We start from the raw sequence: 24388 nt of genomic DNA on the forward strand, positions 1-24388 counted from the left end.
TTCGGGACTGAGGGACTAAACTCTAGTATTGTCTTCCTGGATTCGATCGACGACATTCAAATCTGTTATGGCCTCGGAGACCTTTATTTCATCGCACAAAAGATCTACAAAGGTTTCAGGTAAACCAAACTGAAGCGCACTGGTTTGGTCAACCTCTCCGTCGGCGTTCCATCGTCGTGGTGGCAGGCGAATACTCTTTAACAACACAGCGGGTATGTCGGTGCCGCCGAGCGCGTACATTATGAGGCGTAAATGATCTTGAGTAGGAACAAATGAACCAAAGTCGTTAAACAGATTGTGATATCGTACCGGTGAGGCAGGGTCTATAGACTGGCTCAATATCATAACATTTTGCACGACGTTTTAGGTTACCAACCGCTTAGCTGGCGAAGGACCAGGCGCTGCACAAGTCCATTGTATTTCTGAAATGATGGCTGGAGGGATGATAAATGGGCGAAAACTTCTTCATCGTCAACACTCAGATATCTCTCATAACTACATAGCATCAGCACACTCGGACACTGTATATGGCGACATCACATACGTTGAAGCCGGGACGTCAAGTGGAAGTCAGAAGATTGCTCCCACGCCACGTAGCTTTTGGGCTATCTGAACATACTTGCTGCCAGGACTTCTCAGATATGCGAATCTTTGCACTCCAGGAAATACCTCAGCGACTTGAGGAGAGGCCAGTACCTGCACATCCAATTTCGATCGAAGAAATATCACAACGCAAGCGAGTTGCCGCCGCAGCTCAAGGTGAACACGATCATCCGAACCCGCCCAGAATCCAGTTAAATCGTTCTCGAACCTTGAGAAGACCCGATCGACAGGGCTGAGGTCAACCTTTTCTACAAAGAGCGCCTTGCTGGTTCGTTGGGTTCGAGGGGTGATCTGATACTGCACCTGACGACTGAGAGAAGTCGCTTGCGCTAAGAATTGGCGTAGATCTTCTAGATGGCTATTCAGTCCAGGGATCAGTTCTTTGGCATGGGCCTCGTCGTAGTTCTTTGCCAAGGCATGGATTGTGTTGCAGAGGCAGCTGTCCATGGTGCAGCGTCGTGTAACCTGCGCGTGTTGGGCCAAGGTCGTATGGAGAGATAGTTGAGTCTCGATCTGCAAACCCTGAAATGGATTGTCGTGCCATGCGCGTTTCTCGGGTCTGTTCGTCGAGCAGTACAGGACTGTACGTGTATTCGCTGTGGACATTTCAGTCGAACCAATGATCAATCTAGCCTGACATGATCTTATCTGATCTTGTGGATCCTTGTGAAAAATCGGCTCATGCATGTCCCAGCTAGTTAGCGCCCTCTCCATTCAAGGACAGAGGAACAAGTGTTTGTCGAGCAGGGATCAGGAAACAGACTGTTTCTTCACAGTGAACAATTCAGCATCATGAACATACCTGTCACGACCCATAATGAAAAGAACAGCCTATCAGGCTTGGATTGAAACACCGAGCCTAGCTCTCTTGGGGCCGACGCCGACGGAAAGCCGACGGAGATTGATAACAGCCAAGCTAAAGGACCTAACGCGTGCTAAAAATTAAGAATCACTCATGACACCCTCTTCGCTAAGATTTGGTCCAGTTAGAGATCGCAGCGACATCGGGGGAATTCGTAGCTCGACTTCCACACAGCGTGACCAGGATCATGCGGCGGGGCTCACGCGTAATGCCCGCTTGACCGAGAGTCTGTCTGGTTAGACTTATTAATCGAATTTTGACGCAATCTTATCAATCAGGGCGAGATCTGTCGTTCTTCCTCCATCACACCCCGATCGGCTCTGGCGAAAATGGAGGGAATTAAACCACCACCAACAAAGCAGGGCAAGAATGAAGAGGCACTGACCAAGTATGCCGCCTTTCTCTGTGGTCTCATGGTTTTAGTTATCGCCATTCGTTGCTTGCGCAGTCGTTGTTTCACATCTCCCCACTCGAAAACGTCGGCTTCATTATCGACTTACGGACGTAAGGCCTCTTTCGTGGTATTCCAGTATGTTAAGATCTCCAGACATCTGTTCAGTATTATACTCATATTCTCCATAGAAATTTACAGAGACGGCTGCCAGCCTCATGGTTTGGCCGACCTTCTTTGGGGTTCATCGTAATGATCAGTGTCTATCTTATCGGCAATGTCGCTTTCTGCTCAAGTATGCTTGCGATGCCTCAACTCTTGAATCATTGGGCTTCTCGATTTGGGTGGTAAGATACACCAATTCTACGTGGCATTTCAGGCGAAATTGACTGATGGCAGGATGTGCGTTGGCAATATGGCGCTATGTGTCTTTTTCGGCCTCAAGAACACGCCTGTGGGTCTCCTAGCCTCAGTTTCGCACAGCCAACTGAACATCCTTCATCGTGTTGTTGGTTACACAACTGTATTTCTCCTCGCACTTCACGCCATCGTTTACACGATACATTTCGGCCGCCAAGGTCGCTTGGTACAGTTGTTGAAGAAGGAGGACATCGAGGGCATGGGTGCCGGTATTGCCATGCTTGTCCTACTGATGGGAGTGTTTAGACACAAGCACTACGAACTGTTCTATGCTAGCCATATCATGGGCTTCATGGCGGTTGTGCTCTTGACAGCGCTGCATAGGCCAAACTGGGCAAAGAAGATCCCCACAGTGATGCTCACCATATTTAGTATGTGGACAGTGGACCGACTCATACGGTTGAGCAAGTTATTATATAACCTGGTCAACAACTCGGCGACATTATATCCTCTTTCATACAAAGGAACACGAATAATGCTCAGGAAGCCTGGTATGGAAGACGCTTTACCTGGATCGCACTGCTTTTTGTGGATTCCGGGACTTCGATTATTTGAGACTCATCCATTCACTATCGTCAGCAACGACTCCTCTGGTCTCGAGTTGGTCATGAAATCGCATGAGGGCTTCACCAAAGCTGTCGGCACTTTTGCAAGGGTGAATCCCAGAGCTACTCTATCAGTATCTATCGATGGGCCATATGGGTCACTGCCAGACGTGAACAACTACGAAAAACTGGTTCTTATAGGTGGTGGAAGTGGAGCTGCATTTACCTTTGGAGTCATGAACCGTATCATGATGCAGCGCGAAAAGCTTGCAATCCAGTCTATCGAGTTTGTATGGGCTGTGAGGCACGTGGGTATGTCTATGCCAAATCCCAACTATCCAAAAGGCGCACCTGATGACTGACGAACTATAGAGCAATTGAGCTGGTTTCGCCGACATTTGCGCGATATTGCGAACTCAGAATATCCCATCAGTGTCAATGTCTACGTTACAGGCGAACGGTCTGCATCTGGGTCAGTAAATGACGACATCGACCCTCTAACATCTCCATGCGGAGCAGAAAGGGGAATTCTGCTAAGAGAGGATGCTTTCGACTACCAAACAATCTCTGAGACTGACGATTTATGCGGGTTAACTGACGATGAGCCGAAATGCAACCCATTATTTGAGAAGCTAGACGTTGATGAAACAGTTAGAACAGCTCTAGAAGCATCAGCAAGTCATGACCGAGTGTTAATCTTATCTTGTGGACCCATGTCGCTCATGGATGCCGTGCAAGATTCAGGAAGTAAATGGCAGAAGAAACGGAATATTAGAATAGACATCCACTGTGAGGACTTTGGCGGCTGATGGAATTATATTGGATAGACTTCGAACACAATTTATCGAACGTGGATATTATTACTCTTTCCCAGTTATGCATTTGGCAATAGGGATGCCTGATCGACTACTATGCCTAGCCAGTAGGCACTCGAGTGTTGTAGACTGATATTTCTGTAATCTACTGAGAATCGAAACTTTGCGGATCACAACGGTAGGAAGGGCGAAGCACCATCATCTATCGTGGTATCATCTCCATGTAAAAGGGATAATATGCGCTGGGTTTGCCGACCCCCACGTCTATGATCAGACCTCCTGAGCATCCTCTGTGAGGCATACCGCCCAACCTAGCCTCAGGGAGCAAGAAAATATGAGACTTTAGAAGAAGGTGCCTAAATAAATTCAACAAAGACTTACCTAAACTTGCACTAAATTACATAAGCCTTTTCATTACTTAGGATGAAGCTCTTAAGTTTTCTTACCTCCCCCTGCCTAGCTGCCATATTATGCAGATGCATCCAGGGTAGTTACCTAGAAAAATTGGATATTTGTTTGCATCAATGATAGCATGTCAATCGGCAAACGTCTCCTGAAAAGCAGGCATCGAACTGAATGGCAAAGGACCCAACTTCTACAGCCCTCGTGCCGAACTCGGAGTTTGCATCTCACACATCTCGAAAGTCTAGCAAGGTCCAAAGACGACGAAGCGTCATCACAGTGGAGAAATGGTCTGAAAGTGGCTCCATGGGTGAACGGATTTTCTGGGTCTGATTCTTTCACAGTGAGAAAATCCTCAATGTAACCTCGCTAATCCTTTCTGAAAGCTAGCGTGTTCCTCAACATCTTATCAATCTGATTGCCGCGGACACGCTGACTTTTGGGGTTAGCTCGAGACTAACATCGTTAACATTTTTTCAGACCAACTCAAATATGTAAAACTTCCTCCGTCCTCTGGTCTTGGTCCAACTGAACCTCAACTCTATTGTCTGTCTTCATCCATTGAGTAAACTTCTTTTCAATTTTACACTCATGGCTCAAACCCAGCCGCCACAGAGCTTCGCCAACGAAGAGAAGCTCGAACCGTCCGTCAAGGAAAATCACGTCCAAACCGAGTCGCACATCTCCCAACTGGAAAATGACGGTCGTCAGCCCGTCCCACTGTCTTGGAAGCTCGCCTCCATCGTCCTCGTTACCGCAATTGGCTTCGGTTCGCAATGGAGCTCAGGCGTGACATCTGCCATGAAAAGCACCATCAAGAAAGAACTACATATCAACAACACCCAATTCTCCCTCTTGGAAGCCAGCGAGGACTTTATGGTCACTGCTTTGATGCTTGTTAGTGGTATCGTAACTGATAGAATTGGTGGAGCCGGTATGTCTGAATCGAAGCTTGCGAGAACTTGACGCTGACCAGAAACAAGGCGCGATGCTGTATGGCAATCTTATCTATTCGGTCGGATCAATCTTGGTGGCTGGAGCGGCTCAGACTCGATCGTACAAGTTCATGATGGCCGGCAGAGTCGTGCGCGCTCTCGGCGACATCGCCACGCAAGTCGCCCAATACAAAGTCTTCTCATCATGGTTCGCCCCCGGAAACGGATTCGCCTCGACTTTAGGCTTCGAATTAGGTATCGGTAAGATCGGAGCCTTCGCCGGCAAGTCCTCAGCCAACATCATCTCCAAGAGGCTCGGCTTTGCCTGGGTTTTCTGGATTGCGGTATTTATGAACATCTTCACCAACGTCATGACCGGCGTCTTCTACTTCTTCACCAAAGTGGCTAATCGTCGCTATCACGGTATTAACGATCCGGCTACTGGTGAGAAGCTCACTGAAAAGACGCGCAAGTTTGAATATCGCAAGGTCTTGGAACTTCCGTGGACGTTCTGGGCTGTCATGGGCTTTTCGCTGTTTGAAACGAGCGCTGCTATTGTGTTTCTGCAGAATGCGACTGAACTCGCTGAGCAGAGATTCGGTACCGATTCTATTGCAGCAGGATGGTATAGTTCCGTTTTGCAATACTCAGGTATGCTGTCTTGTCAACATTTATCGCACTGGACTAGCTCTGACCGTTCTTTCAGGTTTCTTTGTCGTTCCTTTACTCGGAGTATTCCTTGATCTTTACGGAAGCCGTATTTCTGTCTGTAAGTAACTGATTAGTTCGCCTGTTAAGAGCAAGTTTCTAACTGTGTATAGTGGTGTTCTGTGGCATCGGCATGTTCATCTCGATGCTTTTGGTGTGCTTCTCTGGAGCTGTCAAGGGGACAGCCGCATCATTCGGCGTCTTCGCTTTCGCATACTGCTTCGGTCCCACCACGATTATCGATAGCACGCGTACATCCATGTGGGACAGCACTGTCTTTGGCTCTGCTTACGCCATCAAAATCACAATGAACAATGCGTAAGAGCCACCACATCATACCCTTTCCCATTCTCATTGCTAACACGTACTCTAGGATGAACATCATTGTCAGAATCATCACCGGAAAGATTCAAGATGCCGATAATAACTCGTACGACAATGTGACGATTGTTTACGTCGTCCTCGCTGGACTGTCCGTCGTTGTATCGCTGCTTCTCGCGATCGGGGCGTGGAAGTCTGTGGACCTTGGACACCTTCAATGGTCACGAAAGAAGAGAATTGCACGCGGATCCTTGCTCAACGAAAGAAAGGAGATTTTTACCAAGGAGAACGGTGAGAAGAATAGGCGGGTGTCGCTGGCTTGCTTCGCTACCTTGATTCTGTTGATCATCGGTAGCTGGTGCGGATACTTCTGGGGCATTGCGACTGGAAATAATGATTGATCTAGTTATCAGAGGCACCATTGTTCGCAGCCTAAAGCCAAGTTTATAGGAAGTAGTTAGATACAGAGTTAAAGAAACAAGAATGCCACAGATTACCCGAAAGATTGACGCAGTCGCAGGTTCGCTAGTGAAATGATCACTGTCGCCAGTAACAAATGGGCTCAGGACGTGAAAGTCATGTTGTGCACATGCTCGTTTGCATATGCCGGAATGAAATCCGTGGTCAAATACCAGCCCGGCTTCTGCATGTCATCCGAGATGACCTCTCCATTGATAACCAGATTTTCGAAGGTAACATTGCTAATCGTCCGGTCCTCATCATAACCGACAAAAATGGACATGCTGGCCTTTGTCCCAGTGTACTTCAAATCAAGCACTAACACGTCCTTGATCCCTCGTCCCGGTGACGTGTTGTATTTGGTGTTGTACATGACACGAAAGTTGAGCAATTGACCAACACGAATGTCTTCGACGCGCACATCGTCAATCAAGACGTCTTGGATGAGATTGCCATCTCCAGGATTCAGTGCGATGGTTCCCTGGTAGTCGACCTGTCCCTCTCTTTGGTCGAGAATGTCAATGTTGCGAATAGTTAGACCTGCGATGGTCTCGGGGTCCTCCGTATTGCCATGGGTACCAATATTAATTGGATGCGCGACATCAGCCCATAGAATTGAGTTTTGAATGGTGATATTCGTTGAGTTCCCGTACCATTCATCGCGATGAGCGTAAACAGCGATACAGTCGTCTGAATTGCGTAAGAAGACGGAATCGATAAGAACGTTTTCGCAGCAATATACGTCCATGCCATCCCCCCCACTGCACGGCGCTGAAGTCACGCCAATGACTGAAAGTTACGTCTTTTGACTCGTAAGCTCTAGGGAGAAAGTTGATGCCGACCAGTCGGTCGACCAAGACGTTGTTGGAACGGTAGACCTGTACAGAATTTCCCTTTGGACTGTACAAGAGACCACGTCCACGTATGGTCACATCGGTCGCGTTGGTTACAGTGATATCAGGAGCTGAGATCACTACTCTGCCGGCGACATACAGAGTCTTGCCAGATCCGACCTCGAGGGTAGAGTTGAGCTTATGATAGCCAGGGCCGTAGTTCATGAGATCCTTATCCTCCTCGGAGGGAACGTTTGTATCTGGGGGGTTGGTGAAGATGTGCAGAACATCAAAGATGTCGTCGTTAACTTGAACAATAATATCTCGCGGCTTATCCAAGGTAAAGGTAACAACCGAGCCAGACTTCTCTGGGGTAAGGTTGAGGGAGTAAGGTCTAATGACCGCCTTGGAAACTCGATCTTTGAGATATCTGGCTTGAATCTCTACGTACCGTTAAAGTCGAAATAAGCCAGTGACGAATTGTGCTTGATGGAACCGCCGGTGGTAAAGTTAACCTCGTTGAGAACAGGTTGATATGTTTCAATCCTTCCCCACTTGCCACCGGGGACGCGAGCCTTGACGTCAAAAGAGGTTGCGACAGGAACACCTTCAGGAATGGGCCAAGTCTGAAGAAAGCCCCGAGTGGTCTTTGCACTTTCAGCAATGGTGCTTTTGCTAAGAAGAAAAAAAAATGCTGTCTTGACAGCGGTACTGACTCTCATGGTTTGGGTGGGACAAGGCAAGGTGTAGGTAGGGCGGTATACGAGTGACGTGACAAATAAAAATATAAACAAAAGAAGCTATCACGTTCGGGTTTGGCTAATCACGTATCTATACACGGGAATGGGATGTCGCCAAAGATATAGGAAAGGATACTACCTACATTACGGAGTCCCCCGGCACTCTGATTCTCCGCCTCCCCGGACTGGAAGGCTCGCGCTTAGACCCGCCTTGAAGCTCACCATGCTGATCTCGGAGTCATTGCCGATACCTTTTCCATCGCTGCATCCTGATTCCTGACTGGGCACAAGCACATACTGAAGCACAGGTAGTAATTGTATCGCACCCGAGAGCCAAAAATATGTCGAGGGCCGATGAATAGTCCGACCTGAACAACCCGACTGACGGAGGGCTGGAAAAGAGTCAACTGCTGAATCTCACGTGCTTGTCGGAATCGTCTCGCAATAGTGGACTCTTGTAGTATAGATCGGCCCACTGTGGGTTACGAGCGCCCAATCAGAGTGATAAGTGAGTTTGATAAAATTGCCCTTGAAAGCCTTCTGCTCTTACTGTTGGCTAGTTTGTGTTGTATCTTGTATCATGGCTTGCAGTAGCGTAGGACTTATCACCAGTGACCGAGAATATTGATAGCGAGGGAATGATGATGCGGGGTATAAGTAGCAAGACTTTGCCAGTTAATCACATAACAAGCAAGGATTAAAAGACTAATAATCCCGAAAGACCCCTCAATACCATGGGCTATATTGAAGTTTCGAGACGTTTCGAGGCGTCGAATTGCAGGGATAAGATATTCGCCTTGCGAGGTCTGGTATGCGACCAGGACCGCCTCTTAGAACCTGATTACGAGCAGCCTGTTCCCGCGGTATTGATGAACGTCGTTGAATTCCTTGTCAGGTCTTGGGCAAACCTGCATATCTTGCTCGGAAACCGCTTTGAAGTGAACCCCGACAGTCCAAGCTGGACGCCTGATCTTGGAAGCCGGTTGAGGGGAGACACCACTTTGAGAATATTTAACAAGACGTTCAAAGCAGATAATGGCAAAAGGCCGACTGTTAAAGTCGACAAGAGTTTGGGAACTCTAAGCTGCAGAGGCCTTTTACTCGCAGCCACGACAAGAGTCATTGGTCCTTTCATACAGGGTCAAAAGCCGGCAGATGAGGCTGCTTTCTATCAGGAGCTCAACAGCTGTTTTGGAAATCATCAATTCTTTACGGAAATATGTGATTTCTCTCGCTCCCTCACGGAAACGGACAAAACTCAACTATGCAGGACTCTTGTCATGGATCATGACTCAACTATACCTGGGGAAGATCCCTTATACCCGGCCCCAGCCGAGTTTGTTAACATGATGCAAGCTCTATTCGAACAGAAACCTGTCCCCGATAACTTCATGCCTGAAGCGAGCCGCATCGATCGATTTATACAATATGTTACCCCCTTTTCGAAGTCAATGGAAAATGCGAGCTCTAACCGTTGCTTTTTTGTCACTGAGAGTGGGGGCATGGGAATGGGGCCATTCTCGACGAAGCCTGATGATATAATTGTGGTCCTGTTTGGAAGCCCCTTCTGTCTTGTCCTGCGGTCGGTTCAAGGAACAGATTGCTATAGCCTTATCGGTGATGCATACGTTCATGGTGCGATGGACGGCGGATTTGTCAAAGCAGCAAAGCCAGATGACCATCGAACCTTCGTACTTGTTTAGTGGAATAACACGTCGATGTCAATACAGGCCTCAAACTTGAATCCTATCATCGCTAAGTGATGATCCCATGCACAATAGCAGAAGATCTACGAGTATTCAGCTGCGCAACAAAAGACTTTGGCATTCGCGACTGTGATCAGCGTAGCGTGGGTCTTTATGATTCAGCCATAAATGACTACTAGCAGATCACCATCGAACTGAAATATGTGTCGGCAGTTGGTGTCTCATAAATTGCCATAGTTCATTGACTAGTTTCGGTGTCTCAGCAGCGACAGGTTGTTGGTGTCTCAGATTCCAATTGCCTCGTCCGGGTTTGATCTTCCCTTGCACCTTTTCTCCAAAAGCCTCTCATCTGAGCACTGTTCCAGCTGTCACCTGCATTCTGGAGATTCGTTTAAGAATAATAAAAGAAGATTTAAAGATTATGTAATGTCTAGAAGTTTCCGACGCAGTGACATACTTCCGACAAGCAACACAGACCCAAGCGCATCTTGTTGAACTGCTTCTCACCCGCCTAGATAAAAGAAGGAGATGATGACCTAAATAGATAAATGTCTCAAGTAAAGTCAGCGTTGGTCCCTAGTACAACTAGAGACACGACTGTTCCTGGCTAACTACCGGTACTGTCTTTCCTCTGTCAGCTGGCTATGACATAGACAGCCGGCCAAAGGCTCAAAAGATCAACGATCATCATCCGAGTTACCAAGTTGAACAACCACATACCAGAAGGTAAAGTTTTTATCTAGCCTAGCGAACCAAGGTTCGCTTCCAGGATGTTGCGAGTGCGTACACCAAGACTTTCACAGATGCTGACAAAATCATGACTTGTAAGGCACTGATCATACACCATGGCTTGCATTCCACAGAGGAATTGAACCACTTCATTTCTACACTACAGCATTATCAAGAATGGCTAATGGTAGCTGCACTGAAGAAATTTGAAATAGCCATTGAAAAGTATAAAGCGGCTGCATCTTCCCTTCTCATCACCCAATCACCAGCACTCACAATCAACACTTTGCCAGCACAACCACTTCAATCGCACAGCTTCTATCAAGTCATCACCATGAAGTTCTCCACCATGCTTGTTTTCCCCGCCCTTGCTCTTGGAGCTGCCACGCCCAAGCTTCCGGTTTCTTCTATCGACCCTGCCTGTCTTGAGAGTATCACCAGCGTCGCCGACTGCATCAAGAACCTCAAGCCCACCGGCGCCGCTGCCCTCACTGATGTCGCAACTTGGTAAATCTAGTACTCTCAGTTCAGCTTTGGCATAGATCGTCAACTAATAGGATACAGCCTCGCCGAAATTGTGGCTGGGGTTCAAAAGTGTATCCCTGGTGTTCCTGGCGGCTTGCCCTCTGGTTTGCCAACTGGCCTCCCTACTGGCATCCCCACTGGCCTACCTGTTCCTCTTCCAACTCCTCTCCCCGGTGGTCTTCCTGGAAATGGTACCCCTGGAGTTCCTGAGGTCCCTGGTATCCCCAGGCTTCCTTAACTGCCTTCCAGCATAAGCACTGCCCTGGAGACTTTTATTCACCTGGGGGATGGACGGGATACCCTTGAGAAGGGTGTCTAACATTTACTTGGATATTGGTCGTGATAATTGAGGGTTTTGGAGAGGAATCAACTTGTTGTGCATACCGTCCATAGCATCAAACTCATTGGTTTGGCCATGAGCAGTAAGGCTTTCGAAGCACATTGCAGTAGTGATCAGAGAAGCGATAAATGATCTTGGTGATGATCTGTGTGAGCCATATTGACCGCCATTCTATGATTTCAGCTGATAAAATGGCGCTCTATAAAAACGAAGTCCATATCCTGTTTCCAGGCATCTCATGAGCATAAATAAAATCCTTTCGAGGGTTCCGGTCCAATTCAACATCTAGACAGCGTCCGGCATGTAAACCTTTTTGAGAACTGCCTGACATAAGATAGCCCGTTAACAGATAGAGTTACTGTCTGCTTCGACTCACTCAGTGCGCCCAGTTCAATTCCAAGCGGCTGAGAACCCAGCTAGACAATCCCACCTGCCTGAATATCGTTTCAACGATGAAGATCCTCAATAAAGATCAGAGCCTTCAGTTCGCGTAGCACCGAACGGTTCAAAAGCTTCTCATTGACGAGGCGAGAACAGTCATGGTGTGTGGGTCCCGCATGGATGCAATGGGCATTCTCCACTCTGAGTCCTAGATAGTCCATTATCACCTTCAGCCAGGAGAGTAGCCCGTGTATCGAGGACTAGGGCCTCGATCTTGCATAACTAAAAGATTCAGGGAAGTTTAGACCAGTTTATTTTGCTTGCTTGAGACAACCAGCCATCTACCTATATCTAAGCTCCAAGCCATTCGAGTCTTTGACTAGCCTAGGTATAGTTAGCCTTTCATCGGTACCCGCTTAGCTGTATTTGTCATCCTCCACCTCGGCATTCTGTTCCGTCATATAAATGACTGACTCACTGATCTTCAGAGGCCTTTTCTTTACTTCATGATTAACCGAATCTCTACCTTCTCCTCTCACAACTCAGCAACACAACCAACCAGACAGGTATGTCTCACCTTACCTACACAGCCTACGAAGGCTATGGCGAGCGCGCCAAGAAGGACCTCTGGTACAGCCAAGCCGTCCGTGTCGGAGACATCATCGAATGTTCTGGCCAAGGTACGGTTCACCCCTAGAAATGGAAGTGAGGTTGCTAAAATATCGCCAGGCGGCTGGGACCGAGAGACAGAGAAAATCGACCCGAATGTGGTGATTCAGATAGAAAAAGCGTTCGATAACGTGGAAGCTGCTTTGAAGGCAGCAGGTAGTCGCGGTTGGGAGGATGTTTTCTTCCTGAGATCACACCACCTGCCCTTCAATAACGAAGCACTCGAGACAATGGTTCGCTGCCTGAAAAAGTATTGCCCGAATCATCAGCCGACCTGGACAGCCCTGGGGGTTCCTCGCCTGGCTCTTGATGATATGCGAGTGGAGATCGAAGTGCGGGCGCATGTCCCCAAAGACCGAGAGGAGAAGTAATTGCGATGATTAAGTATACTGAATAGATGGATCTTAAAATTGAGTATAATTTCATCCACTGTTCGAGTCTCCCAAGTCTGGTTTGCGGAATCTTACCATCAGTTGTCTCTGGGTCCCCTAGTCTCCAGGCTTTTACTGCCAACAGTCATATGCGCCGAGTCAGTTGATCGGTATACAGTTAGAGAAGGAACAGGGCAACGAGCTTTGGTCCCCGGCTTATGAGAGTGTCTCAATCAGGGCCGATAAAAAAGCAGAACTCGACTTGTTTCATTACCAATATATCTCGTTTTCGAGTCGTTTGCTAGATATTCCATTGCTCTCGACTTGCTATCGTTATCAGCATGTCTCGAGCTGATAAGACTGTTCTAGTCCTAGAACGGCCTAGTGGGGACTTATCTAGAGTGCGTCATTATAGTTGCGCACCAACAGAGGTGCCGAACAAATTTGACACTGGGAACCTTTAATTGTGCCAACTGCCAGAACGATAATAGGCAAGCTTGGTATACTAATAAAGCGCGCATCTCATAACGCAAGACGGCGATACAAGTCCTGGTGATTACGAATCTAATGTCTTTCTTTATCATCTCTAACGTTATGACAACTAGCTTCTGTTGACCTCGGCATTGCCTTGGCACTTTATTGTTTGGTTTGGCACCTGAAGCCTATGATACCAAGTCACTGTTAATCATCAAAGTTGATGATTTTTAAATTACCAAGGACTGAATCGTTGATCAGCCGGGAAGATTATACACAAGTCCATCTGTCGGTCGTACCTTGGCGAGCATCCAATTGGACCGGTTGCCAGTTTCAACACTCTGGGGCTGCGAATGTGAATGAGGCGGATATTGCGCTGCGTTCCACTGCGGGGAGCCCGCTCGTGATCTTGCTTTGAGGCGGCCACCAAGAGCAAAGATTGGAGCGCTTCGAGTAGCGCCCTCTAGCGCCCTTTCACAGATCCATCAGTCATACATGCCTAGATAGCGGGGTTCGAGGTAAAATATCTCGAACATAAATACTCTCCCGCCTTTCTCTTCTCGTTCTTTTCATCTCATATACCCCTCAAAACACACAATTTCACAATGTCTCAAGGAAAGACTTTTACTCTCAGCACCGGCGCCAAGATCCCGTAAGTCAACCCGCAAGCCCATATGAGACGGGTGAGCTAATTGTTACCAGTCTTTTGGGTTACGGCACATGGCAGGCTTCTCCCGGTGAGGTCGGCCAGGGAGTCTACGAGGCCCTCAAGGTTGGATACCGACACCTGGATCTCGCCAAGGTCTACGGAAACCAGCCTGAGATCGCCGAGGCCTTGAAGAAGTCCTTTGCCGAGATCCCTGGCCTGAAGCGCGAGGATGTCTTCATCACCTCTAAGCTCTGGAACTCGCAGCATGACCCTAAGCAGGTTGAGGCTGCTCTGGATGACTGTCTGCAGGAGCTTGGTCTTGAGTACCTTGACTTGTACCTCATCCACTTCCCCGTTTCTTTCAAGAACTCGGGTGCTCCTATTGGTCAGGATTTGTTCCCTCTCACTGGAGGAAACCAGCCTGATGGTGACGTCGTCATCGATGACAGCATCTCTATCGTCGATACATGGAAGGGTGAGTACTTATCTTATATCGGTCTTTGATACAGTCTGCTGACCTCTATTTGCAGCTGTGACCGAGCTTCCCAAGTCCAAGGCCCGCGCCGTCGGTGTCTCCAACCATACCAAGGAGCACGTAAGTAAATTCCCTCTGTTACACTGAAACAAATACCTAACGCAGCATGAAGCTCGAGGCCATCATCAAGGGAACTGGAGTTGTCCCTGCTGTCAACCAGATTGAGCGTCACCCTCTCTTGATCCAGAAGGATCTCATTGACTACTGCAAGGAGAAGAACATCCACGTTACCGCATACTCTGTAAGTTCTTGCATACTAAAACCAGATTTAAAATGCTAATTCATGTCTTAGGCTTTCGGTAACAACATGGTCAACGCTCCCCTCCTCTTCACCTACCCCGAGATCAAGGCCGTCGCCGAGCGACTGACCAAGGAGAAGGGTCAGCCCGTCTCCCCCACTCAAGTCCTGTAAGTCACCACCAAATTCCAGACTACTTCACCTAACTAACAGGATAAAGTCTCGCCTGGGCTCAGGTTGGTGGCCACAGCGTCATCCCCAAGTCTGTTACACCTAAGCGTATTGCCGAGAACTTCCAGGAGATCGACTTGTCCGAGGACGATATCCGCGAAATTGAGCAGGTCGGCAAGGAGCAGCGCCGGTATAACGTTCCTTACGTTGCTAGTAAGTTCAGCTTCCGTAATCTTGAATAAGTTTAGTGCTGACCTTCGCAATAGACAAGCCTCGCTGGGACGTAAACATCTTCGGGCATGAGGATGAGAAGCCTGCTACTCACCAGGTCATTATTTAGATAAAAGTAAAAGTAGAAATAGAAATTCTTTACTTGTTTTCTCGCACTATGAAGAAGCATATTTCGTGACTATACTTGGGACTCAACGTGATTTACCAAGGTTCACATACATATATCCTGGATATTCGTCACCTACTACTATCTCGACCTCCAAATGACATCTAGATCACGGCAATATCTCAGAGCATACGTCATTCTCGTGACCTCCCACGATGCCTCAAGATCTTCCTTCACCACCAGCCTATCCTCAGGGGAAGAAAGAAATGTTCCCAAGGTATACGCTGGCCAATTACCCGCATATGATCTTGCCCATTCTCGACTCCCTTGGTGACTCTTAAGAATTTGTAAGAACAACCTTATCTGCCACTTGTCTCTGGATACCACTGATGGCATAGTCCCTCTACTCCCATTTTCACTAATCTGCTCAAGCAGAAGGGACGCAACTATCGCATATAGATATGTTTCGTCCCTGATTTTTAAGCTGGGTATCTTTCTGACCGTATCAGAGGAGAGGTAAATCGATTCTGAGTTCGGATCGCAGAGTTGTGCTTCCCAGTATTGTACCTCTTGTCGTATCCTGTTGAAGACTTCTGGTTCGAGACTGACACCTGAACGGTAACATTCCCGCAATATTATAGTCGTACGGAAGAAATACAACGGCACTCCTAAAACAGGGCTTTCAACGTTCCAAGGCGCTCCTGATAAGAGTGTGGACCTGTCGAGAAGCTTTTCAACACCATCCCAAAAGTCTGGGTCGAACACAAATTCGGATTGGTTGCTTTCTGTCCATAGGCCTGTTGACAGGAGGAACTGCTGGTATATGACACTTTCGAGGGCGAGTCTGTCGAAGAGTCGTTGAATGCCGGCTGGCTTGTCAAGTAGCCTCAAAGTGACTATACGAGTCGCGGCATTGACGTGCTGTGCAACGTCACTCTGCGTACCCCATCCCAAGCACTATTACTGTCAGTATTTAACCTTGCATCACGATAGCCGGATACATACCCCATGGAGATAAAGCAACATCACAGACATGAGCAGCGCATCATGATTCTCATATTGCGAAACCTTCCCAAGCAAAAGCTGAAGTTCTTTCACCCCTTCAGCATAGTAGGATAACGCAACAGGATGCATTTCCCAGACGGAATCGGAGAGAAAGATATGTGATGCAGCACAAGCCAAGACTGAGTAGTATAAGCTCTTGTGAGTCACCATAAGCTGCTTGATCTCAGTGAGCCAGCCGTCGTGGAAGCCGCGGTAGCAGTCTGGTAGGAGGAGAAGGGAGAAGTATTTATCGGAGAAGTGATCTGAGACTCGCAGTTCTAGGTGGTTGGAGAGTACGCGGTGTACGGTGGCGGCTTGCGATAGGAGGTCTAATGGACAGACGGAATCTGTGTCGTAGGTGGTTGTTGGGCTGGAGGGGGAAAAGGTATGTTGCACGGTGGGTATCAATGAGTTCCCTATGTCATCGTCGGGTAGTTGTATTTGTTCTTTCAGAGCACGATCTTGGTGCCGTGAATCGCAATGATGGGAGTAACGACGGTCGAGTAAGTCGCTTGCTGAAGGCCATATGCATTTTCGCCCAGAAGATCGGCACAAATCGCAGATCGGTGACTTTTCGTCGCATTTCTTTCGCCTTTGTCTACCTGTTGCCAAATGTTAGCAAGACAATACACGCTGATGCTGTAGACTTACATGTAAAGCACCCCGTCTTTGTGCGCAACTTCTTCCGCGAAGTGTTAATTTTATCCGTCATCGTCGCATCTTTGGTCGAGACATGAACAAGAAATCGCGGGCGGGGGCATTTGTTGGAGTCGGCAATGGGCAAGGGAGGAGCTATTTGAATCTCAACGTTGGCGTGTGACCAGGGACATCTTGTCCTAAACGGGTTAACTAGTGTTCCTGGCGCGCGTCAGCGTTATCTGGGGCTGATTATTTCTATCGTCACTGGACGATAACTTCTTGGTGGAGTTGTTGAGATGCGGGGTTGACATGGATGGTTATCCTGCCTCACGCTTGGCACGACGATAGCCGATATCAAGATCCCATTCGCCCAATCAGTTCCTTGCTGCGTATCTTGAGCGACTGGATGCTGTTATCAAGACGAGATTTATCAGTGCCGGGTAGACGGAACTGGAAGAGGGCAGTGCACATGGAAAAGGCCTTTGAGGAGCTAGAGTATTTTTGGTTTACATCAATTCAAGATTCACATCTTGGTTGTTCTAGGCACTCTTAAATGCCAATAGCTACAAGGTCCAGTGATTCTCTCCTCCATTAAACTACAGAAGTAACTAATATTACCATATATCAATCAGTGGCCTTGACCATCCTCCGACAGCTCATAATATTTCTCAGCACTACGAGTTCTGAACATCTTGCCATAAACCATCATAATAATGAACGCAGAGGATGCTGCCATTCCAACAAATGCTGCTGAAATGAAGCAGTTCTGGTAACCAAGGTGAGTTATCCAAGGAGTAATGCTACCAAAACGTTAGTAATCATTGACGAGATTTGGTGGAATGAGACTTACCCGTAGCTAATTGCAAAAGACATGGTGTTTCGAATGAGAATGACAGTGACGATAGCATCGCCACTGATGCCGTGATAACTATCGATGAGATAGTTGACGCTGAGAGTAACGCCTACAGCGCTGGTAAACGCGAGACATCCCATCGCAAAGACAAGTCCAAACCAATGGACACTATGGGCAGCTCCAACGCCCCAAAGGATAAGTGAACAGGGCACCATAACAACACAGATAGCAAATGGCCAAAGGCGACTTTCCGCTTCCATGATACCACCATTGCGACGCGCAAGCCTGATGGTCAGAATATCACTGAGTCTGCCGGAAACCAGAGCTCCAATGACGACACCGACGCAACAAGCAAGATAGCTCAGGCCAACCATGGAAGAACTAAAGTTGTATGGCGGTCCCGAAAGAATAAGTGAGGCTGTGGCGTTGAGGACGTTGAACCAGATGAGGTATGAACCGTAGGAGAATCCGGCGTAGAAGATGACAGGCCAGGTCAGATACTTCAACGATCGCCATGATCGCGTCAGCATGCTTTGTCCTGGCGAAGGCTGCCAAAGCGACATTTTCTGGATAAAATTCTTGGGGGTGTTATAAACCTCTCCATTCTCCGCAGCCGGCGCGTCTGCAGCTACCGAATCACTCTTCTCATTCTTGATCTCACCCTGGGAGAACGTAACCTCAGGAGTCTCCTCAGACACGGGTTCGCGTGTGTAATTCGTCTCTTCCATGAAGAGGAACAGAAAGACAAACACAGCAGCGAGAAAAATAGCTGGCCAGTAGAATACCCATTGCCAGCCTTGGTGGTCGGCGATGAAGCCGCATACAACTGGGGCGAAGTAATTGCTGCCGGCGAGGGCAAAGGAATAAATTCCCATGTATGTACCGCGCTCGTGAGTGAAGTACTAAGCGTGTAAGCAGAGACTTTGAGGAGGGGTTTGGGGACTTACGATATCGGTGACTGAGATCTCGGGAAGAGCTTCGATGGGGGAGATGAAGAAGCCCTGGATGATGCACTTCGCTAGCCACTCGCCATTGCTGGTAACATATGCACTAGAATGATGTTAGTCGAAGGATAGATAGCAGGTAAAGATCGAGACATACCTCCAAATACTAGTTCCCTAAGAAATGAGATGTCAGAAATGTGTACAGGGCTTACACGGAAGATGACTTACTATGGCACCAAGGATAGAGATCAGATACGTCAAGCGTTTACCATAGCGCAAAGAAAAAGGCTGCCAGAAAAGAAGACTCCACCCCAGAAAGAGAAACATATATCCTGTGCCCTCATTCAGAGTCGCGATAGAAACTCCAGATTTAGCGGAGAGGGGTACGAGGACTGAGTAGACGGTAGACACTGCAAAGCCAGCGAACCAGGTATATCTACATTATGTTAGATGCATCACAGCACGGTGGAGTAGCACGTACAAGTTCTGGCAAATCAGTGAGAGTAGCTTGCGACGAGGAGCCCAGTTCAATGGATCATTGGGGTCCTTGGATGGAGTTGGGTTAAGGACAATGTCGGCAGATGAACTGGCATGACGAGCATGCATGTCGTGGTCCAGATCCACAAGGTGGACTGTACCAGGGATGCTGATGGATTCGGTCATTGTTGGTAGAAAGAAAAGCGGGTTGAAAAGAGATCTGATGGATACTGGCAAACCAAACGTGCGTTGAGGCCCGCCAATATATACCCCAACCTCGACTATCTACCAAGCATGAATGATACAGCTGATATGATGAAGCTCTGAATATCGATAGTTATCTTCGTTTCCGAGATTCGCTTCCCCGCTAAGAGCTAATCGTGAGGGGGGCCGGATAAGCTAGTGGTGCATTGGTGCAACATGATGGCGCAAATAGACGTGAATGGTCAGTCTTATCAACATGGTGGGACGCGGGCTTGAGCTAAGTTAGGTTGATAGCTGTGGCCAATGATGTGTATTTGCGACGGATCACTCGTGTCGACCTACCCTAAGAGTCTAGGAATGCAATTCCGAGCGTTACAATCATGATCAAGCGGGCGAGGGGAACGAGACGATCATCCCGTTGCATTTTAGTAGTATTAATACTGAAGCTATCTTTCAATCTATCTGACCTGTCTATATCTTCTATCCCAAGTTCATTATCTCTGCACCCTTTGATTCTTATCAACATCCTCTTCATTCCATCATGAGCGTCGTGTCACCAGCCCCTCTTCCGCCATCTCAGCCCCAAGCCCTCATCAAAGATGCCTCCATTGTTCAAGTCAGAGCCACCGATGATCTAGAGCAAAACACTCCATTCACTGTCCAGCCAAAGCCTGTTCCTCGCGGAACACCCGCGTTTGAAGCTAGACGCGCCGCTCTTCTCAACACCATCAAGTCCAAAGTCCCTCAAGAGTACTACCTCCCCGCCGAATTAATCGCCAACCCTCCCCTCGACGTTTCCAACATCCCTTCTTCCTGTGGCATCCTCACTGAAGATGAGGTCCGCATCACAGAAGATTATGATGCTGTTGGTCTACTGCAAGCACTCGCTAGCCGTGAATTTTCGACTGTTCAAGTCGCTACTGCTTTTGCTAAGCGGGCTATCATTGCGCATCAACTTACCTGTTGTTTAACGCAGTGGCTTATGGATGAAGCTATTGCGCAGGCAAGAGGTCTTGATGAGTATATGGCTAAGCACGGGAAACCTATTGGTCCTCTGCATGGACTGCCTATCAGCATCAAAGAGCACATGGCTATAGCTGGGACGCTGTCGTCTCAAGGTTGTCTTGCAAGCTTGAGAGAGGATACGACAGATAGTGACATGGTTGCGATCCTCAGAAGTCTCGGCGCTGTGTTCTATTGCAAGACCAATCAACCGCAGACCATCATGCACCTTGAAACCGACTCCCTTTGGGGTCGTACTCTCAACCCCTTCAACATCAACCTCTCAGCAGGTGGATCAACCGGCGGTGAAGCAGCCCTTATCGCAATGAAAGGTTCTGTCCTCGGTGTCGGTACTGATATCGGCGGTAGTATCCGTGGTCCCGCAGCCTTTTGCGGTATCTACGGATTCAAACCTACTTCATATACAATGCCGATGAGAGGTTTCGATGCGATGCCGTTTCCAGCTGAGTTGACTGTTTTGGCATCTACTGGCCCTATGTGCCGGAGCTTGAGAGACATGGACCTGTTAATGCAGAGCGTGTTGTCGTGCAAACCCTATCTGAAGGACCCGAGATTGGTGCCTATTCCTTGGAATGGTCTCAAGACTCCGATCAATGGTCGTTTGAAGATTGGCTATGTCAGTAACGATGGATTTATCGTTCCTCAACCTCCTGTTGTAAAGGCTCTGGAGTGGGCACGAGAGCAGCTCTGTGATCCAAGATACCAAGACCTTATTGAGCTCAAGGACTTCAAGGTGTTTGACTCGGCGGGCGCTTGGTCCAAGATTCGACGCATGTATTGGCCTGACGGTGGACAACCATCACGAGATGCCATTCAAGCGACAGGAGAGCCCATTCATCCTCTAAGTGAATGGATCTGGAAGGATGCAGAACCACTTGGCATGAAGAACGCCGTCGACTTGAGTCTCATGCGTCGGGAACGAGATGAATTTCGCTGGGCATTCGCAAAGAGCTGGGAAGATCAAGACGTGGACATACTGATCGGACCGGCATTCGTCGGACCTGCTTCAGCTCATGACACAGCGTTCTTCTGGAACTATACATCGCTGTATAACCTTGTGGATTATCCTGGTGTCGTGGTACCTACACCTTTCAAGGTAGAGGGGAGTGAGATGTATGCTGGTGGGTATGAGCCGTTGAGTGAGGCTTGTGGACAGGTGAAGAAGTTGTGGGAGGAGTCAGACTTTACTGGTGCCCCGATTACTCTTCAGATTGTGGCGAGGAAGTATCATGATAACGAGTTGTTTGGGGCGCTGGCGGTGTTGAAGGATGTATTGAAGCTGCAGTAGTAACTTGTGACATAAATAAATTGCATCTCTTGAGCTAAAATGAAGTCTATTATCTTGTCACTGAAGACACTGAGACGTGATTGAATTGAACGAGCGAGCAAGACAGACGAGGCTTTAGAGGGAGACGTCATACCTCGGTCCAAGCAAACGGTTAAAGTTGAAGCTAGCGGTGCACTATCCTGCAGTTGACGAATCATTTATAGCGCTTTCTTTGCGCTTAGACCACTGAAGATTAGCTTCCGAGTGCCTGTGTCGATCATCATGTCCTTGGAAGTGCATCATCGACTCGACGCGCCATCATAGGGAAAATAATAAATAGCCTGCTGCCCAGTCCAACTTGGTCATTGTACGACACAGGACGATTGAACAAGAGCGACACTATGGCAGCAGCATTCAACATCGTGCGCCAGAGCTTATTCGCCGGCAGCCCAAAATACACAGAAAATGATCTACCCGACCTCAAAGGCAAAGTAAGTCTCAATCGTTCAACTCCCCGAGGGCCCTCACTCACGATTTCTCTCAAAATTGCAGGTAATTGCCATCACAGGCTCAAACACCGGCGTCGGCAAAGAGATCGCCAAAATGGTCTACAGCAAAAACGCAAAAGTCTACATGTTCGCACGAACAACTACGAAAAACGAAAAGGCTCGCGACGAGATCAAAGCTGCCTTTCCAGAGTCACACGGCGAATTAATCTGTATACAACTTGACCTTGCAGACCTTGATAGTGTTCAAGCAGCAGCTGCGGAATTCACCAAAAGGGAAGATAAGCTCCATGTTCTTTTTAATAATGCAGGCGTTGGATTCCCTGAGTATGGATCCAAGACAAAACAAGGCTACGAGCTTCAGCTGGGAACCAATTGTCTTGGTAGTTTTGCTCTGACGCAGAAGTTGACGCCTGTATTGATCGAGACGGCGAAGACATCTCCACCAGGAAGCGTTCGCGTGGTTTGGGCATCATCAACAGCTGCGTTTTGGACGTCCACGAAGAAATACATCGACCGAGTCAAAGGGATCGAAAAGCAGAGTCTGTTTCAGCAATATGCCATTAGCAAGCTTGGGAATTACTACCACGCCACGGAATATGCTGCACGCCATAAAAACGACGGTATTATTTCTGTGCCGCTTAACCCGGGCAATCTCGACTCAGAGCTTTGGCGTACGCAGGGGAAATTCCTGACTTGGATCCTCAGAAAAACTGTTTTTTATCCATCGCACTATGGTGGGTATGTTAATATCTTTGCTGGGTTCTCTCCTGATGTGACACTGGAGACTACGGGTAGATTCAGTAAGTGGTCCAACAGATGCTGTTTGGTGGATGTACTGACGTGATGGACTTGTAGTTTCGCCATGGGGAAGGCTGTGGCATGCACTTCCGGCCATGGTGAAGGGATCAAAGACGGAGGCTGAGGGAGGAACGGGCCATGCGAAACGGTTCTGGGAATGGACAGAGGAACAGGTTTCACGATATGGGTCTGCTACTGGCGTTAAAGAGCCTCTTGAGTAGTGGTTGATAGAGAGGGAACCTATGATGCATTTCTTGTTACTGTTTCGTAATGCTTTTGATCGGTTGCTTTATTCACAATTAGTATGACTTAGAGATACCTCAGCATATAGGCAAGATTCAATCGCATTATTTAGTGGCGTTTAAATGATCTTGCCGCGTCCTACACGAATGATCAGATGCATTGGGTGGGCCTTAGGAATTAAGAAAAGTCACAATTTAAGATAGTGGTACTAGAATAAACTTGATAAAGATTTTCTAAGCCTAGGCTAAATTACCCAACCATCTTTATCCCTTAGTGTCCATATCCTGACTGTTTTGCCCTCCTCTCATCCCGACAGCGTAATATCAAGACGGAATATTGCTCTACCCAAACCATCAACAGCCTGCCTTTACCAACCCTTCATCCTACCTCGTGGCTCAAGTCCGCGGACCCAAAGATCGCTGCAGGGATTCCTTGATGTGACAAAGACCGCGATAAAACAACAACAAGAGGGACACCTTGAAAAACAAGTTGATGAAGTGCCCAAAGAAGAGATGGGGAGACTTCAAGGCATGAAAAAACAAAAGCCCAGTTAAAAGGCCCAACAAAAAGGGCATCTGGAGGACCGGCATGTCAGCGGCCAGTCACTGAGATACCTACGCCGCTGAACGAAACAAGTAGAATACCAGTGCGATGCCACCCACTGGGATGATACAGTAGTACACGGCAGTGAAGAAAAGGTTGAGGAGAAGTCGGATGTTCTTCAGGATGGTGATGCAGAAGGAGAAGAAGATGAGAAGGGTGAAGATCAACATCAAGATGATGGATAGGGGAAGGAGTTCACGTTGGGCGGTCTTCATGGTGGGTGGATGTTATGAAGGTGAGTGTACTTGGGTGAAGTTCTGGGATAGCGGATTCTGCAAGAGGTGACTCTACTGTGGCGGGCAGTGCTGCTTTCTGACGATTTTATACGATTTCTAGGCGATTGACTTCCCAGTGCCAGTTACCTATTCTACCTGGTCTTTGGGCGTATATCAAGAACACTGAATCCCGTACCGTGAACAAACGGGCGCCCTTGAACTTTCCGCTGAGTGGGTAGGCGAATGGAGAACGTAACTTGAACAGTATTCTTACATTTCTTAGCCCTTGAGAAGTCGTTTTGCAATTTTGTAGTAGAAGCTGTAGCATGTCTAAGAAATGATGAAGCACTATGGATATTTACCTTGAGTCTATATGCTGAAATGAACAACTACAGAACTGAATAGAGCGT

The 24388-nt window shown here is 48.0% G+C and overlaps 11 protein-coding genes across 11 annotated transcripts; 8 read left to right on the forward strand and 3 right to left on the reverse strand.

The window, feature by feature from the left end:
* Window positions 1-1794: 1794 nt before the first annotated feature.
* Window positions 1795-3630, forward strand: FTJAE_11402 (ferric-chelate reductase; the record flags this gene model as incomplete). Its single annotated transcript, XM_037344341.1, has 4 exons — window positions 1795-1994; window positions 2048-2203; window positions 2256-3133; window positions 3194-3630. The coding sequence occupies 4 exons, from the start codon at window positions 1795-1797 to the stop codon at window positions 3628-3630; spliced, it is 1671 nt and encodes a 556-aa protein (XP_037201472.1).
* Window positions 3631-4629: 999 nt separating this feature from the next.
* Window positions 4630-6403, forward strand: FTJAE_11403 (major facilitator superfamily transporter; the record flags this gene model as incomplete). Its single annotated transcript, XM_037344342.1, has 5 exons — window positions 4630-4972; window positions 5022-5624; window positions 5680-5742; window positions 5795-5999; window positions 6055-6403. 5 exons carry the CDS (start codon window positions 4630-4632, stop codon window positions 6401-6403), a joined length of 1563 nt encoding a protein of 520 aa, XP_037201473.1.
* Window positions 6404-6564: 161 nt separating this feature from the next.
* FTJAE_11404 (tat pathway signal sequence domain protein) lies at window positions 6565-8016 on the reverse strand (the record flags this gene model as incomplete). Its single annotated transcript, XM_037344343.1, has 3 exons — window positions 6565-7151; window positions 7204-7662; window positions 7746-8016. The coding sequence occupies 3 exons, from the start codon at window positions 8014-8016 to the stop codon at window positions 6565-6567; spliced, it is 1317 nt and encodes a 438-aa protein (XP_037201474.1).
* A 752-nt stretch (window positions 8017-8768) lies between these two features.
* Window positions 8769-9737, forward strand: FTJAE_11405 (heterokaryon incompatibility 6 OR allele; the record flags this gene model as incomplete). The annotated part of the gene is made up of 1 exon (XM_037344344.1): window positions 8769-9737. The coding sequence occupies one exon, from the start codon at window positions 8769-8771 to the stop codon at window positions 9735-9737; it is 969 nt and encodes a 322-aa protein (XP_037201475.1).
* Window positions 9738-10803: 1066 nt separating this feature from the next.
* On the forward strand, window positions 10804-11232 carry FTJAE_11406 (mRNA-binding WHI3; the record flags this gene model as incomplete). The annotated part of the gene is made up of 2 exons (XM_037344345.1): window positions 10804-10976; window positions 11034-11232. The coding sequence occupies 2 exons, from the start codon at window positions 10804-10806 to the stop codon at window positions 11230-11232; spliced, it is 372 nt and encodes a 123-aa protein (XP_037201476.1).
* A 1051-nt stretch (window positions 11233-12283) lies between these two features.
* FTJAE_11407 (L-PSP endoribonuclease family) lies at window positions 12284-12755 on the forward strand (the record flags this gene model as incomplete). The annotated part of the gene is made up of 2 exons (XM_037344346.1): window positions 12284-12395; window positions 12445-12755. 2 exons carry the CDS (start codon window positions 12284-12286, stop codon window positions 12753-12755), a joined length of 423 nt encoding a protein of 140 aa, XP_037201477.1.
* A 1079-nt stretch (window positions 12756-13834) lies between these two features.
* On the forward strand, window positions 13835-15162 carry FTJAE_11408 (alcohol dehydrogenase (NADP+); the record flags this gene model as incomplete). Its single annotated transcript, XM_037344347.1, has 7 exons — window positions 13835-13881; window positions 13932-14353; window positions 14409-14473; window positions 14526-14654; window positions 14706-14821; window positions 14872-15035; window positions 15089-15162. 7 exons carry the CDS (start codon window positions 13835-13837, stop codon window positions 15160-15162), a joined length of 1017 nt encoding a protein of 338 aa, XP_037201478.1.
* Window positions 15163-15496: 334 nt separating this feature from the next.
* On the reverse strand, window positions 15497-16915 carry FTJAE_11409 (transcriptional regulatory; the record flags this gene model as incomplete). The annotated part of the gene is made up of 4 exons (XM_037344348.1): window positions 15497-15562; window positions 15661-16116; window positions 16165-16805; window positions 16855-16915. The coding sequence occupies 4 exons, from the start codon at window positions 16913-16915 to the stop codon at window positions 15497-15499; spliced, it is 1224 nt and encodes a 407-aa protein (XP_037201479.1).
* Window positions 16916-17470: 555 nt separating this feature from the next.
* FTJAE_11410 (serine threonine kinase 16) lies at window positions 17471-19302 on the reverse strand (the record flags this gene model as incomplete). The annotated part of the gene is made up of 6 exons (XM_037344350.1): window positions 17471-17642; window positions 17693-18597; window positions 18643-18745; window positions 18797-18813; window positions 18868-19075; window positions 19121-19302. The coding sequence occupies 6 exons, from the start codon at window positions 19300-19302 to the stop codon at window positions 17471-17473; spliced, it is 1587 nt and encodes a 528-aa protein (XP_037201480.1).
* A 559-nt stretch (window positions 19303-19861) lies between these two features.
* FTJAE_11411 (general amidase) lies at window positions 19862-21631 on the forward strand (the record flags this gene model as incomplete). Its single annotated transcript, XM_037344351.1, has 1 exon — window positions 19862-21631. One exon carries the CDS (start codon window positions 19862-19864, stop codon window positions 21629-21631), a length of 1770 nt encoding a protein of 589 aa, XP_037201481.1.
* Window positions 21632-22011: 380 nt separating this feature from the next.
* Window positions 22012-23138, forward strand: FTJAE_11412 (Oxidoreductase short-chain dehydrogenase; the record flags this gene model as incomplete). Its single annotated transcript, XM_037344352.1, has 3 exons — window positions 22012-22101; window positions 22163-22919; window positions 22975-23138. 3 exons carry the CDS (start codon window positions 22012-22014, stop codon window positions 23136-23138), a joined length of 1011 nt encoding a protein of 336 aa, XP_037201482.1.
* Between the last annotated feature and the right edge of the window lie 1250 nt (window positions 23139-24388).

Source organism: Fusarium tjaetaba, assembly GCF_013396195.1.
Source record: "Fusarium tjaetaba strain NRRL 66243 chromosome Unknown NRRL66243_c0000281, whole genome shotgun sequence".
NCBI lineage: Eukaryota > Fungi > Ascomycota > Sordariomycetes > Hypocreales > Nectriaceae > Fusarium > Fusarium tjaetaba.